Source organism: Dryobates pubescens, chromosome Z (genome assembly GCF_014839835.1).
Source record: "Dryobates pubescens isolate bDryPub1 chromosome Z, bDryPub1.pri, whole genome shotgun sequence".
Lineage (NCBI taxonomy): Eukaryota > Metazoa > Chordata > Aves > Piciformes > Picidae > Dryobates > Dryobates pubescens.
The window spans coordinates 39,789,545-39,805,833 of record NC_071657.1 but is presented as its reverse complement, the minus strand read 5'-3'; the positions used below and the strand labels follow the sequence as shown (position 1 = coordinate 39,805,833).

Sequence of the window (16,289 nt, the reverse complement as noted above, 5' to 3'; positions counted from 1 at the left end):
TCCCTGCTGTATTGTATTTCCAGCAGACATCTGGGAAGTTGAAGTCCCCCATGACAACAAGTGGTAATAATCATTAAGCCTCTCCCAACTGCTTATAGAATATTTCATCCACTTCTTCATCCTGGTTGGTCTATAGCAGACTCCCACCATGACATCAGTCTCAGCTTCTCTGTGATGGCTCTGTGAAATTCTCAGCAAATGGTACCAATTGATCATCATTCAGTATCTCAGTATCACAGTATCACCACGGTTGGAAGAGACCTCAAAGATCATCAAGTCCAACCTGTCACCACAGACCTCATGACTAGACCATGGCACCAAGTGTCACATCCAGTCCCCTCTTGAACACCTCCAGGGATGGTGACTCCACCACCTCCCTGGGCAGCACATTCCAATGATTAACGACTCTTTCGGTGAAGAACTTTCTCCTCACCTCGAGCCTAAACTTCCCCTGGTGCAGCTTGAGACTGTGTCCCCTTGTTCTGGTGCTGGTTGCCTGGGAGAAGAGACCAACCCCTTCCTGGCTACAACCACCTTTCAGGTAGTTGTAGAGGGCAATGAGGTCACCCCTGAGCCTCCTCTTCTCCAGGCTAAACAATCCCAGCTCCCTCAGCCTCTCCTCATAGGGCTTGTACTTTATGAAAACATTTAAAGCATTTTCACAAGTCCCTTTTCCACAATTAGGACTTTTTTTCCAGCCTACCCACCATTAAATGGTGCAGCTGCTTTTGCTTGGTACCTCAGTACTGAGAGATTTTACTTACAGCCTCTTACCAACCCCATTAAGGGCTGCTCTCAGGCCATACCCTGAGCTGACTACCTAAACAAAAAATATACAACATAAAAGAAAGCCTGTCCTCCTAAACCACAACCAGCCTGATTCCCAACTTCACAATGCCCTCTTAAACGGTCTGCTACACTAAGTTCTCTACATTATTTGAAGTGGAAATAATCTCTCCAGCATCAGTATTGAGGAATGTTTTCATGGAATTGCAACCTTATTTGCAAAGAAAGGCAGTTAGTTTTGATTCTCGTAAGAGACACTACCTTGTCACAAAGAGCTTCTCTTCAGTCTTACACTGCATGCAGATCTAGTATGATACTGCACAAGTTTTGTAAGCCTCAAGAATCAGGAACAAAAAGCTGAAATTTTAAAATTCATTATCACAAGAGTAGTTAAGAGGCCATTGACAGACCCAAATCAATCCTTCATATATGTAGTTGATATTTTTAACACTTTCAGAAACCTATACTGAAGACAAGTTACCGAGGTATGCATCCCTTCTGGATTCTGAAAACAAAACATTAACAATACAGTTAGAAAACTTTCTGAGAACTCAGTGAATTACACTCTGAGATTTAATTTCCATTTTAATCACAATGGAGAGTATTTCTTTCAAAAAGCATTCCCTCTCCACCCCTGTAGCAGGGAGAGTATTCAGCTTACCTGAAAATAGAAGAAAGCTTGGCCAAACCAGTAGTGCATGATAGTAATCTGTGCTGCATCAAATTTCAAGGGTCTCCAAATATATTTTGTCATCATTGTCTGAATCAGCAGACAAAACACCAAGACTGGTAGATTGTGAGGTCTAAATAGAAGGGCTGATAGTAGAACCAATCCACTATACACTTCCCATAATCCTGTACACTTTATGCTGGAATCTGCAGAAATAACTTGTGACTTCAGTAAATCTTTAGTGCCAGTGAAGACTATGCCAAGAACAAATACATAAACAAAACGAGCTTCAGTAATCCCCCTAAAGAGGAAATAAAATGAAATAAAATAAATTTTAAAAGTAGTAAATAATACAGAAAATCTTTAAAGCAAGGTGTGAGGCCAAAGCAGTTCTGCCAAACAGGTTAAATTCTATGGCTAGTATTGGCAAGGTTCATGAGAGAGCTTTTTCAAATAAATAGACTCTAAAAATAGTCCACAGTTAAAATTAGAGGTTCTGGGAAGGGAATTGGCAAGTCTCATTGACAGGGCTTCAAACTAGATTCAAAGGGGGAAGGGGCTGGAACCAGTCCCGCCAGACAGGAGTTTGGGGGTGGTTAGCTGAAGTCAGGGGTGAAACCAGAAGCCCAGCTGAAGTGCATGTACACTAATGCATGAACCATGGGTAACAAACAAGAGGAGCTGGAAGCCTTGTTGCAGCAGGAAAGTTATGATGTAGTTGCCAGCACAGAGACGTGGTGGGACGACTCACATGACTGGAGCACTGTAATTGATGGCTACAGGCTCTTCAGGAGAGACAGGTGAGGGAGAAGGGGTGGCCCTGTACATGAGGGAGGCACTAGATGCCATGGAACTAAAGATCAAGGACGATCAGATTGAGTGCCTGTGGGTGAAAATTAGAGGGAAGACCAACAAGGCTGACGTCCTGGTTGGAGTCTGTTACAGACCACCCAAACAGGATGAAGAAGTTGATGAATTATTCTATATGCAGCTAGAGGCTGTCTCAAGATCGCCAGACCTTGTTCTTATGGGCGATTTTAACCTGCCTGAAATCTGCTGGGAACTTAGCAGAGAGAAGGCAGTCTAGAAGGTTCTGAGAGTGTGTGGAGGACAGCTTCTTATCCCAGTTGCTGTGTGAGCCTACCAGGGGTAAGGCTCTGCTTTTTACAAATAGAGAAGGGCTGGTGGGAGATGTGGTGGTTGGAAGCTCTCTGGGGTCCAGCAACCATGAGATAATTGAGTTTTCAATACACAGTCAAGGACACAGTCTCAAGCTACGCCAGGGGAGGTTTAGGCTGGATGTTAGGAAAAAGTTCTTCATAGAAAGAGTTATTGGCCATTTGAATGGGCTGCCCAGGGAGGTGGTGGAGTCACCATCACTGGAGGTGTTTAGGAAGAGACTTGATGGGGTGCTTGGTGCCATGGTTTAGTTGATTAGATAGTGTTGGTTGATAGGTTGGACTTGATCTCAAAGGTCTCTTCCAACCTGGTTAATAATGTCTAACGTCTAATGTCTACACCACCTCTTAATCAACTTAAGCAAAGAAAATAGCTTGTGCTAAAAGCTAAAGCAACCTAACATTCAAAAATAAAATGTCAATTAATGCAACCAAAATAAACTTGTTAATATTATTCATGCTCTAGATCCATAAATAGATTCACATAAATACACCATTTATACAGCATAATGAATTCCCCCCCAAAATATTGCTTACAGTGATATGGAAACCTTATTTCAGGAATTAAATTGACTTTAAAAATCCTATTATCCCCTTTAAGCTACTCAGTGATTTTTCACAACTCATTCACATAAACTTATGTTACTTTTTAGCCAACGAAAACAACAGTGATAGTGTTTGAAGACCCTTATTTCAGTCAAAAATTTCTGCACACTTCAGGTATTTTCTCACCTCTCATATAGCTTGTGGAAAAATTTTGAAGGTACAGCCCAAAACTACCACAAGCTGCACAGACAGACATAAGCTGGTTTATATGGCTGGAGAGCGGCCAGGCAGAGAGGGACCTAGGGGTACTGGTCGATGGTAGGCTGAACATGAGCCTGCAGTGTGCCCAGGCAGCCAAGAAGGCCAACGGCATCCTGGTCTGTATCAGAAGCAGTGTGGCCAGCAGGAACAGGGAGGTCATTCTGCCCCTGTACACCACACTGGTTAGGCCACATCTTGAGTCCTGTGTCCAGTTCTGGGCCCCTCAGTTTAGGAAAGATGTTGACTTGCTGGAAGGTGTCCAGAGAAGGGCAACAAAGTTGGTGAGGGGTTTGGAACACAAGCCCTACGAGGAGAGGCTGAGGGAGCTGGGGTTGCTTAGCCTGGAGAAGAGGAGGCTCAGGGGAGACCTTATTGCTGTGTACAACTACCTGAAGGGAGGTTGTAGACAGGCAGGGGCTGGTCTCTTCTCCCAGGCAACCAGCACCAGAACAAGAGGACACAGTCTCAAGCTGTGCCAGGGGAGGTTCAGACTGGATGTTAGGAAGAAATTCTACAGAGAGAGAGTGATTGCCCATTGGAATGGGATGCCTGGGAAGGTGGTGGAGTCACCATCATTGGAGGTGTTCTGAAGGAGACTTGATAGGGTGCTTGGTGTCATGGTAAAGTTGATTAGGTGGTGTTGGATGATAGCTTGGATGTGATGATCTTGAAGGTCTCTTCCAACCTGGTCTATTCTATTCTATTCTATTCTATTCTATTCTGTTTCAGCACATTGTCTTCTTGTAACTGTACACTTTTTTCAAATCCCTAAGCAATCGTGTTGCTAAAAAAACTACTGTTCAAAGTCACATAATTAACATCTACTTCTATGTTCATTACCTATATAAATGAATTGGCTCACAAGGACACTCAAAAATATCGATGTCCTATTCTAAAAGCACAAGGCCGAAGGGATAAAGAAAGTGAAAGCAGATATCCATCAGAATGCACTGATATTCTCATTTTTACTGTGAAAGAATAGTCACAAATCATGCTAGTGTCAGAGAAGTTATTATAATAATCCAATGAAATCAACAAATGAACATACTAAAACTTTTGTGGATATAAGTCAATTTTTAAATCTTGCAAAACTACATATTAACTGCACATTTTATCTGTAATTTAATGTACATTATCCTCAGGGATTAACAGTCACTTCACACACGAGTAGTGACCCAGTATGGCCCTTCTACAAAGTTAATGTAATTCAGAGAGAACTGAGCATTCCTGAGTGAACTGGAGGTATCAGTCTATGGAAAACGACACAATTTCACTAACAATAGCAAAAGCATAGCCACACTCGGTGTAACCAGTGTAACTGGGTGACCACAGGAAACATCACTAGTCAAAATTTCTACAAAAAAAATTTCTCCTTTTGGGTTTTGGTTTTGGGTTTTGGTTTTTCCAGTCTTTGGAATATCATCTTCCTTCTCACACAGTTATTAACAAATGAGCTTGAATTCAGTCTTTCTTTTACACACACAGAAAAAAGAAAAAGATAAGAAATAATAAGAAACTGTATTTACATATTCTATTTTCTTTTTGCACCCACAGAACCAAGAAAAAACACAAAGTCATCACATGATAGTAGTGTCACCTTCCTAAATCTGAATACAGCACTCTGTTCTGTTGTTTAGCTTTCTGAGGTTCAAACTTTTACCTAATGTTGTGTACAAAGGGGCTTTACTATTTTGTCCCCTTAAATAGCAAGCCTTTTTAAAACCCATGTAAAGCTCAGAGCTTTGTCCTTAGGGAAAAAGTTAAAAAAGTCTATGAGTAGAATAGAATAAACCAGGTTGGAAGAGACCTTCAAGATCATCACGTCCAACCCATCATCCAACACCATCTAATCAAAACCATGGCACCAAGCACCCCATCAAGTCTCCTCCTAAACACCTCCAGTGATGGTGACTCCACCACCGCCCCAGGTAGCCCAATGGGCAATCACTCTCTCTATGAAGAATTTCTTCCTAACATCCAGTCTGAACCTCTCCTGGCTCAGTCTGAGACTGTGTCCTCTTGTTCTGGTGCTAGTTGCCTGAGAGAAGAGACCAAACCCCCACCTGTCTACAATCTCCCTTCAGGTAGTTGTAGAGAGCAAGGTCTCCCCTGAGCCTCCTCTTCTCCAGGTAAGCAACCCCAGCTCCCTCAGCCTCTCCTCACAAGGCTTGTGCTCCAAACCCCTCACCAACTTTGTTGCCCTCCTCTGGACACGTTCAAGTGTCTCAACGTCTTTCCTAAACTGAGGGGCCCAGAACTGGACACAGGACTCAAGATGTGGCCTAACCAGTGCGGTGTACAGGGGCAGAATGACCTCCCTGCTCCTGCTGGCCACACTGTTCCTGATACAGGCCAGGATGCCGTTGGCCCTCTTGGCTGCCTGGACACACTGCAGGCTCATGTTCATACTTCTAATGCAGAAATTCAGTACCCTTTTTCAGTATCTCTGGTAATTCTGATGTAATTATTACCATGAAATATTCAAACATATTCACATGACTTAGAAAACATGTTTCACTACCAAACCTGATAGTCTGTATGTCCCAATATTTTCTCCTGCAGGGTTTTTCTACCACTGCATATCTTGTAAATCTTGAGTGTCTTTTGTATCCATATCAAATCCAAAATGAAGGAAGTTTGTTACATCCAGAAGGTTTATAACTCCTCTTCCATGATCCCTTCCTTCTCATCAAATGTTCACACTGACCCTGGAAATTATCTGCAACTCTCTGGTATTTAGAAAAACTTGGAGACTGCAGATCCACGTACAATCTAACAGTAAAGAGTATCATAAGAAAACTAAAGCCACTTAGAAGTAGCAACTGTTGAAAAAGCTAATAGCTTCCTTACAGTTACATACTGGTTCTGTAAGAAACTACGCCCACATGAAAATCTTCAGTACGCATTGTGCAGCATAGGCTAGGTCTCAAGAATAATTTGGTTACAGCTTGAAAGGCCGTACATTACAGACCACTCACCTGCACATTGAAGAGACAGAAAAGCAACTTTCCTAATCACTGCCTAAGCATTTTCCAAAACCAGAAGTAGCTAAATGAGTTTGGCATGCACTATGTTAAATGTGGCAAATCAATCTAGAACAAGAGGAGATGGTGCATTTAGAGTCTCTTTGTAGCAAATGTACAGGGTATGACCATTAGAACTGATCTGTCACAGCAAAAAAAGACACGTCATGGGGCTCACCCAAAAAAGTGAGCGCTGGCTGCCTACAAAATAGGAGTTTTATTCATAAGAATGTGATTTCAGCCTAGATAAAATGTCTCCTCCCACCTCATCCCCTGATATCCAAAGCGTTAACACCTCTCTAGAAATAGAGTTACATATCTGTTGATTAACTCACTTTGAAATATCTTTGCTGTCATGTTGCCATGGAAATATGACATTTCCAATAGCTGCGCGGTAGCTGTAGACTCCCAGGAGCCCAAGTGCCATAGCAATTTTTGAAACCAGGGAGCATCTTCTTTGAACCAGAATGAAGATCAGAAGTAGGGAGACTGCAGCCAAGAAGGAGAGTTCAGATTTGTGTTCAGAGCTGGGAAAAACAAACAAAACAAACACCTTAAATGCACTGTAATTACTGTTAAACACATCTGACAGAGTCTTAGCTACAGCACTGCATTTCCAAATGAATCACTGACATCTGTTACAAATATTTGTGTGTGTGTGTGTGTGTGTGTATGTGTGTGTGTGTGTATCTATAGAGTGTGAAGTGTTATAGTATTTTTGGAAAAGCAGATGATTTATTAATGAGGTTTTCTATTCAAGCATGCACGTTTAAAAGTGTAATTACTGTGTTCCACGATATGCCACTTATTCTGTTAATTATATAAAAACTGGGCTGCATGCTCCATAATGGAAAACGGTCTAACAGTTTTAAACTAGAGTTTTGTTATTTACGTATTTTGAAATGCTGCATTTTGGTTACAGTACAGCATTTTATTTTGTAGCAGAAAGGCTAAAAGCATTTCTGCATCACAGAAAATAACTTTATATGCATTTTATTTAATTTCAGACATATGAAACATCATCTAGCCAAAATGACCAGAAATATACTTAATTTAAAAAGATACACAAACTCATTAACACAGTATCCTTCCCTCACTCAACTACAGCACCTTGCACTGTATCAATACATACAAGAGGCAAGATACAAAATTTACATCATGGTCAAGACGATTACGGACAGTTCGCTCCCCTGCATCCCAAACAGGCAACACTCATTCCTTAATCAAGGGATTTCACTGAGAATGCTATCAGCATTATGTATTTAAATCGACCGTGATGTCAATTAGCACTGAAAATGGAATGGACTCACGGAACGTGCTGGGTTGGAGGGGACCTTTAAAGGTCATCTGCATTCAATACCTACCATAGCTAGCTGTACAATTTCAGGAAGCCCACTGTAATGCAGTAAGTAGCCCTTGCCTACTGCAAATATTCTCAGTATCCCAAATGACCCAGAACCACTAATTTTGTTTTAGATTTACCTTCTGCGAAGAGCACCATGTAGAGTGTGAGAGCCAAAGGCTTTCTCTTCTGTCTTCCACACTACAAAATGCCATGACAAAAGACCACTAACTTGAGCGAACTGTCAGCAAGCCTGGGCTGTTACCTGCTTTAACTCCAACTGCACTAACAAAACTCCAGTTTTATTTTTTATTTAATCAAAATTACAGTACCTCAAACAGGCTTATTTTCCTGTACCCTGGAACAGGCTTTTTCAGGAGTTTGACCAACAGCTGCTTCAGCTGTTGTGCTCGGAAAGTCACAGAGCAAAGGATACGGGGCAGAAAAATTGTCCTGTTAGCTCTCTGCAGAACCAAGTCAAGCACTTAATACACCGTAATAAGACTCCCAAGAGACACACTGCTCTCTGCAGGCCAGTAGAGGAAAGTGAGAGAAGTTAAGAACTAGAACACCCTGGAATAGAAAATGTTGTCTAGATTTTTGTCCTCACTATTGTTCTTCCTCTCCAGGAAAGGATAACAGAAGCAGTGAATAGATTGCTTCAGCAACCTGTGAAGACCTGTGAAGTGCACAGACCATCGCTTATGATCCACACATAAAGAACTAACCTATAAGTCCTGCATCTTTCAGATAAATGTCTGTGGAAAAAATTAAAAGCTTTGAGGCTAGAAGAGTAGATTTAAATTGATGCTAGCACTGGAATGGGTTGCCCAGGGACATGGTTGAGGCCCCATCCCTGGAAATATTCCAAGTGAGGTTCAATAGAGCTCTGGGCCACCTGGGCCGCATGATCTAATTGAGGATGTCCCTACTTACGACAGGGCAGGTTGCACTACATAACCTCTACAGGTGCCTTCCAAATCAAACCACTCTATGATTCTAAGTGAATTCAGGTCAGCATAGATTACCTACAGTTTCAAGGTCTTTCAGCCAAAGTTCTTACAGTTTGGCAGCTAAGTGCATATTAATTACCAAGGGAATGTAGTTGGTCACACAGTGATGAATATAGCAGCCATCAAAATATCACCTCTGACCAAGACTAACAGCCAAATAACTAACTGAACACCAACTAATTAAATTAAAACCTGACTTCTAGGCAAATTAGAGATTGCATGTTCTCTTCTACTTCATCCTCTGTCTGATTTTCTTTTGCTCTTCTTCCCACCAAAGTATTTTATTACTTTTCTTTGCCACAGGTTCTCCAGATTCTCTCTGCAAATATTTTCTTTATTTGAGCACTGTTGAACGCATCCTTAGCAGCCAAATTCACTACACTACAGGCAGACTGTACACGCAACTTACATTTTTCCATGCACAAACCTGTACAGTAGTCTTTGCCTTCCATGCTGAGCTCTTTAAGCACTGTCTAGCTAAGCAAAATATTAGTCTGAGCAAGAACACAGATGTCTAAAAGGTTAGTACAGGGGGGGGAAAAAAAAGTAGTTTATTCATTAATTTATCTTAGAGAAAAATTAGAAAGCTGGTTAAAAAAGCCTGAGTAGCTTTAACTCAAAATAACAAGGGTATACATGATCTAAATAAGGCTCTAATTTTTTTAATCACAGGAAAAAAAACAGGGGGGGATGCTATTAAGACAGAACTATGCAAATTAAACACATACTAAAAATAGAATAACAATCAACCTTACAGACTAGCAATGCATTTTATACTTCATGCAACTCAGCTTAACACCAGCTTTTAATATATGCTGTAAGGAAAACACATCATCTCCCTCCTGATCAAAATACTAGGAAAATAGGCACTTCTACCACTTTGTTCTCTCATCAAGGAGAACCAACAAAGGCATTAAAACCTCCAAAGAAAATGCAATCATGGCTGCCAAAGAGCAATTCACAGATACTCTGCAAAACACAGGATGTGTGAAGATTTAGTTGTGTCATTGACTGATCTTTCCAAAGCTTATCTAAGTGAACCATTTAAGACCCCAGAACTCAAGTCCAAAAACCTTGCACTTCAAAGGCTGCTATTTAGGCAATCTTTCAACTAAGCAACTCAAGTATATGTCAGCATGGTGACATATATTCTGTTAGGCTAAAAACTGGTCCCTTGGTTTAAATCAGGATGCAGTTCCACAGCAGCCCAAACCAACCTGTGTCAGAGTTGCCAGGGTTCTGTTCTTTCATGTACTGCCTAAACATGGCAGAAGTAGTTAATCAGTGAAAGTGAGAAGACAACCCCAATGGTATCCCTTAGGCTGCCATGGCACAGCTCTGCACAATCTTTCTAAAGCCCCTAAGAGTTTGTGAATTACTGTTTCTCTCTGAGATATGAAAAACAAGTGGGGTTTTGTAACTTCACCTGACAATGGCAGAAGCCCTAGAAGCATCTGTCTAGCTGCAGTCTTACCTGTGATATCTCCCCAGTCTAAACCTTCCATCTGCCATCTTAAAAACCATTCCCCCTCATCCTATAAGTGCAAGCCCTTGTAAAAGATCCCTCTCCAGCTTTCTTGTATGCACCCCATCAGGTACTGGAAGGCCACAATAAGGTCTTCCCAGACCCTTCTTTTCTCCAGGCTGTATTACAGAATCACAGAATGTTAGGTGTTGGAAGGGTCCTCTGGAGATCACCAAGTCAAATCCCTCTGCCAAAGCAGGATCACCCAGGGCAGGCTACACAGGAATGCATCCAGGTGGGTTTTGGAAGTTTCCACAAAAGGAGACTCCACAGCCTCTCTGGGCAGCCTGCTCCAGTGCTGCACCACCCTCACTGTAAAGAGTCTCCCTGTGATGAGGGGGAACCTCCTGTGTTCTAGCCTGTACCCATTGTTCCTTGTCCTATCACTGAGCATCACCAAAAAGTGTCCATCACCTTCATCTTGACACCCACTCCTCAGATATTTACAGATGTTGATAAGATCCCCTCTCAAGACTAACCCACATACTCCCCTGCCAGTTATCTCAGTCTTTCTTCATAGGAGAGAACAAAGACCAAGAGAACTGACTTAAAGACTGAGAGAATTGAATAGCCCCAGGTCTCTTAGCCTGCCCCCATAAAGCAGGTAGTCCAGCCCTATGATCATTTTCATGGCCCTTCTCTGGACTCACTCTAAAAGATCTGTGTCCTTCTTGTGTTAGGAGCTCCTGACCTGGACACAGTATTTCAGGTGAAGCTTCATGAGAGCATAGTAGAGGGGCAGAATCATTTCCCTTGTCCAGCTGGTCACACTTCTTTTGATTGCAGCACAGGATACAGTTCACCTTCTAGGCTGCAAGCACACACTGCCAGCTCATGCTGAGTTTTCCATCAACCAATACCCCCAAGTACTCTCTTCAAGACTGCTCTCAAGCATCCTCTCCCCAGCCCATATTTGTAGTGGTATTGCTGGAACCCAAGTGCAGGACCTTGCACTTGACCGTGCTGAATTTCATGAGGTTGGCATGGGCCTAACTCTCCAGTGTGTCCAGATCCTTGTGGATGGCACCCCTTCCCTCCAGGATGTCAACTGGGTCACACAGCTTAGTGTCATCCACAAACTTTCTGAGGGTGCACACAATTCCACTGTCTGTGTCGCTGACAGAGATATTGACCAAACAAAACATTTCTTAATTTTTCAGTAAGACAAAAAATATGACAATAAATCAGATACCTTGTCAACCAATGTCCAAAGTCTGGCCGATGGGCCCACTGGACACCTGTCTGATTCAAGGAGCGAAGTAGCCGACAGCAAATAAGGATGATCCATGGACTTGCTAAGCTTATCCACTTGTGTGATCCTTTGATGAATTCAGCTGAAGAGGTGACCTTGCTCAGTTTTGAATCATCTGTTGCTGAAATATCTATATGCTTGCACTCAGAGGCTTTCCTGATACTATCAAAAGTTTGTTTCACAGTGGTGCTGTGTTGAGGATCACCTTCTTCCAGAAGAAAATTACTTCTACAAAGTTCGTGACCCAGCATCAAGCAAAGCGTATTGATAAGAAAATACCAGGTTTGATGTTCCTCTTCTATAAAACTGCTTGCCCCCAAACTCAAAACATGGCCAACTGTTCCAGCCAGAATCAGTACATCTATTTCTGACCAACTGGAACCGGACACAACTGGATTCTGCAAATGAAAGAAAATATAGCACTGGTGAATGTGTATAAAAATGTCACTGAAGCAGTCACAGTGTGCTCACAGCCATTTCCTGTAGAAAACAAAATAAAAAGTGAGACAATTTCTACCTTGACAAATTAAAAAAAATACAGAAGAATCATCTTACTGCAGCTTATTTAGCTAGCACTGCATTATAGTCATACTTTTAAAAGTTGTGTTTGGTTTAAGGGAAATAAATTCCTCTTAGAATAACCGCCACAACTGTACAGATGAAATTACCTACCACCACCCTGTGACAGAAGGTTCAAAACAAGCTCTCTCCTCATTGTACATTCATAAAAGTAACAATAGAAATCCTGCAGAAACCAAACTTCCGACAGAGACAATGGGAAACTTTCTAATAATTTAAGTGTGTGCTACTCTCAACTCCATACACTGACAGCCTTCACTACTCAAATTAACAATTTCTTGGAGACATTTTGATAGCACTCCTTAGCCTTGCTTAGGTTGAAATGTGTGTTTCATCACAAAATCTACTTTAAACCTTAATGATGTATTACTTACTTCACACACTGTGCCCACCTAAAACCGTAACACTCTTTGTCTGTTGCTTCCATTAGTTTGATTTTCTGTTCACAGCAGCCACTTGGAATTACCTTAGCTTCACTGCCTTTGGTGATACAGTTGAAATAAAGCATTAGGGTATGGGGAATGTGAGAGCATCTGGTTTCTTTCTTTCTTTTTTGTGGGGTTTGGATTGGGAGGGGCATTTAATTTTGTTGTGCATTTTTGGTTGTTGGGGTGTGTGTGTTTGCTGTTTGTTTTTGTTTGGTTGGGGTTTGTTTTGGTGTTTTGTGGGGGGTGTATGTGGGTTTTCTCTGCTTTTAAGTTAGCCATTACCTGTATTTAAGGAACACATTTTAAAAGGAGGGCAAAGTTTCCGGAAACTCTCCAGGATGGCCTGCATTAGGAATAGTGTGGCCAGCAGGAGCAGGGAAGTCATTGTGCCCCTGTACTCTGCATTGGTTAGGCCACACCTTGAGTACTGTGTCCAGTTCTGGGCCCCGCAGTTTAAGAAGGACATTGAAACACTTGAACGTGTCCAGAGAAGGGCAACAAGGCTGGGGAGAGGCCTTGAGCACAAGCCCTATGAGGAGAGGCTGAGGGAGCTGGGATTGTTTAGCCTGGAGAAGAGGAGGCTCAGGAGTGACCTCATTGCCCTCCACAACTACCTGAAAGGTAATTGTAGACAGGAAGGGGTTGGTCTCTTCTCCCAGGCACCCAGCACCAGAACAAGGGGACACAGTCTCAAGCTGCACCAGGGGAGGTTTAGACTCGAGGTGAGGAGAAAGTTCTTCACTGAGTGAGTCGTTCGTCATTGGAATGGGCTGCCCAGGGAGGTGGTGGAATCACCAGCCCTGGAGGTGTTCAAGAGGGGACTGGATGTGGCACTTGGTGCCATGGTCTAGTCATGAGGCCTGTGGAGACAGGTTGGACTTGATGATCCTTGGGGTCTCTTCCAACCTCAGTTATACTGTGATACTGTGGAATTAAATGCAGATGCCAAATCAGAGGTAGCATCTCTATTGTAATCACAGGTCAGTGTTAGTTCTTCTACGAAAAGTATGTTTAGAATAATGTAACTCTTTTAAAGTGAGATTATTTCTGACAGCTGCCTTCATTTTACATACAGAAATATTAAAGTCTGTGATTATTAGTGAAAGTGCAAAATAACAAAAAAATAGTACAAATAGTACAAATTTCCTCCATTCATGCCCATCATTTCCACCATCATGTTACTTTCATGTAAGAAGCAAAGAAATACTACACCATCTTATTTTAAGATAGCCTGAATTTAAACTATACTAGCTTGAAAGCATATCCCTTTGGGGGAAAAGAAAAAAGTTATTCTAATCCCTCTGCAATTATATTTTTCTTTAGACTTAGAATTGATTAAAACAAAACAATGTTCCAGCCAGACCTGCATTCTTTTCAATATTTTCCCATCCTTCCCTTATCATTCTTAAAAAGATGTACTTTTACAATATGGACTTTTACAAAAATGTACTTCATTGATGTTATCAGTTAAGGACTTTTTCAATTCACAGAGAATATGAAGTAATAGAGAAAGTCATAAAAAGACTACACAGAGACAAACCTGGTAAGTAAACACTAAGGAGAGCATAAAGATGATCAAAACTCTGTAGTAATTAATCAGCAGGCCATTAAGAAACCACAGGTTCTGAAGTGCACCAATCTGGACTTTTTAAGAGACAAGGGAAAAGTGACAGACCATGACTATTACAGACATGTGATGACACCTGCCATCTATACAAACCCTTTAAGCAATGCTTCAGGAAAGTGTTAAAGGTGGGGGAGAGCAGGAGGCAAGGAACAGGCTGAAGGTAGGGGACAGAGCAAGAAGAGGAAGGATAAAGGGGCCAGAGTCATGTATAAGCAGGTGTCAGTCAGTGCACATCTTTGACTAAGCCCTGTACCTGATCACTGCACTGCTCCTGTCTTATTAAATCCTTTCCTAATTATCTTTCTGTGCAACTTTAGTCTCAGTCCCACCTGTGGGTGCTGCAAGGTCTCACTGCAAGGTAACTGGGGACAAGCATCCATGCCAACAGTTTGAGACTAAAGTGAATAAATGCAAAAGCCAGCAACAGAGTGGCATCAGGAGTCATTAGAGCCACACACCTGCAATGCCAGTGACTGCAGGACGTGAAGGTCCATATACCAGAGGCTAGAGTGCAGACCACAGCCATTCAGAGTTTGTGCCTGTGGTGCCCACAGCAGGAGGGATCAGAGTGCAAGAGAGGTGAGCATATCAGCAACAGGAATACTGACCATGGATCACCAAGCTTGCATCACCAACTGGAGGGCCCAGAGTGCATATCTAAGTGTGAGGGCACAGGATCACTGACTTGAGGGATCTCTGTCTAACTTCTCAAAGACTAAGCAAGAGGTAGGGACAGGGCATGGACTGTCCCTGCCCAGCTGGGCTCCAGCAGCAATGTGGGACAAATGCCCTGGACACCAAAGCCAGAAAGGGCTTCCTAACACACCTTACCAAATAGTGTTAAATACTTGTGAAGCATTTTGGGAAAGGCACTGTCAAAAAAATCACCTCTCATCATTGTATTTTCTCATTAATTTTACCTCTGTTAGCAAATATAGCAGGGATCTCTTAAAACTGATAAAAAAACCAAGGTAAAGTCAGATCAAAAGTACTGCATGCCATTTTTACTTCAAAATTAAGATCTCCTAATCTTTCACATTAAATTCTTTAACTGCATTTCAATGACACCATCCTCCTGCAACTGAATTTATTAACAAACTTTAACAAAACACCTTGAATATTCATATAGGTAAATCTTGTACAGAAAATACATTCAAAGATACACAAGAACTGTTTAAATAATTTCTTAGAAAATTACAGAAACTCCCTCATCTCAGAGCAGGTAACAAGAAAGTAAACAACACAAACAGCTCTGTGCATCTTAGAGGCAAGTCTCATGCTTAAGATTTACTGACAGCAGCATATGTACTTTTGTTCAAGAAGCAAAGCCATCTAGCATGGGAAGGACAAACACACTTGGTGCACGAAGCTAGTCAACGTGAGCTGGAACATTGCTTTAAGGAAAACAACTTTTTCAGGATCAAGATTTTTGTAAAATGTATGTGAAAGAATGCAGGAGGTATAGTTAAAGTTATCATCTATTCACATCACCTCAGTTTCTTGTGCTGTTAAAGAAATTATTATATCAAAGTCCCTTCATTAAAAAACAAAAACAAATCCAACAAAACTCAAAACAAACAAACAAAAACAACACAGAATGGCACACATACAAAATATGACCAGAAAACCTCACAAACAAACAAAGAAACCAACAAGAAAGTCTCCATGAGGAGACACAACAATAATGGGAGGAAAATACAATTAAAATTTTAGAACAAGAACAGCCATAACCTGAAAAACTGCCCAGGCTAAATCTAAGTTTTAATTTCTTTGGTGCTTTAAAGACCATGCTTTTTTGTTTAGTACTTTACTGTGAACACCAAATACCATTAGCTTATATCTGGAACAAAAGCACAAGGTAGTTTGTCCAAAGACCAAAGACTGTGGAATTCACAAAGATGAGATAAATATAGCATATGATTAAACTACAGGAAGTGCAAACTCCAATAATTTTGCGATGCTGACCTTAAAGATCCTGCCCAACTAAACAACGAGCAAGCACATAAGCACCATTTGTTTGCAAAGACAAAGGAATATGACATCCTCTACAAAGGAAAAT

At 41.5% G+C, this 16,289-nt stretch overlaps 1 protein-coding gene across 1 annotated transcript in view; it reads right to left on the bottom strand.

Annotated features, from left to right (window-relative positions):
• The window catches only part of PIGG (phosphatidylinositol glycan anchor biosynthesis class G), an 86,282-nt gene that overhangs the window by 38,115 nt on the left and 31,878 nt on the right, over positions 1 to 16,289 (bottom strand). The window contains exons 9-11 of the mRNA XM_054178291.1: positions 11,537 to 11,994; positions 6,800 to 6,991; positions 1,448 to 1,757 (exon numbers count right to left, since the gene is read on the bottom strand). Coding sequence (XP_054034266.1) covers positions 1,448 to 1,757; positions 6,800 to 6,991; positions 11,537 to 11,994 — 960 coding nt within the window. The remainder of the gene's footprint in view (positions 1 to 1,447; positions 1,758 to 6,799; positions 6,992 to 11,536; positions 11,995 to 16,289) is intronic.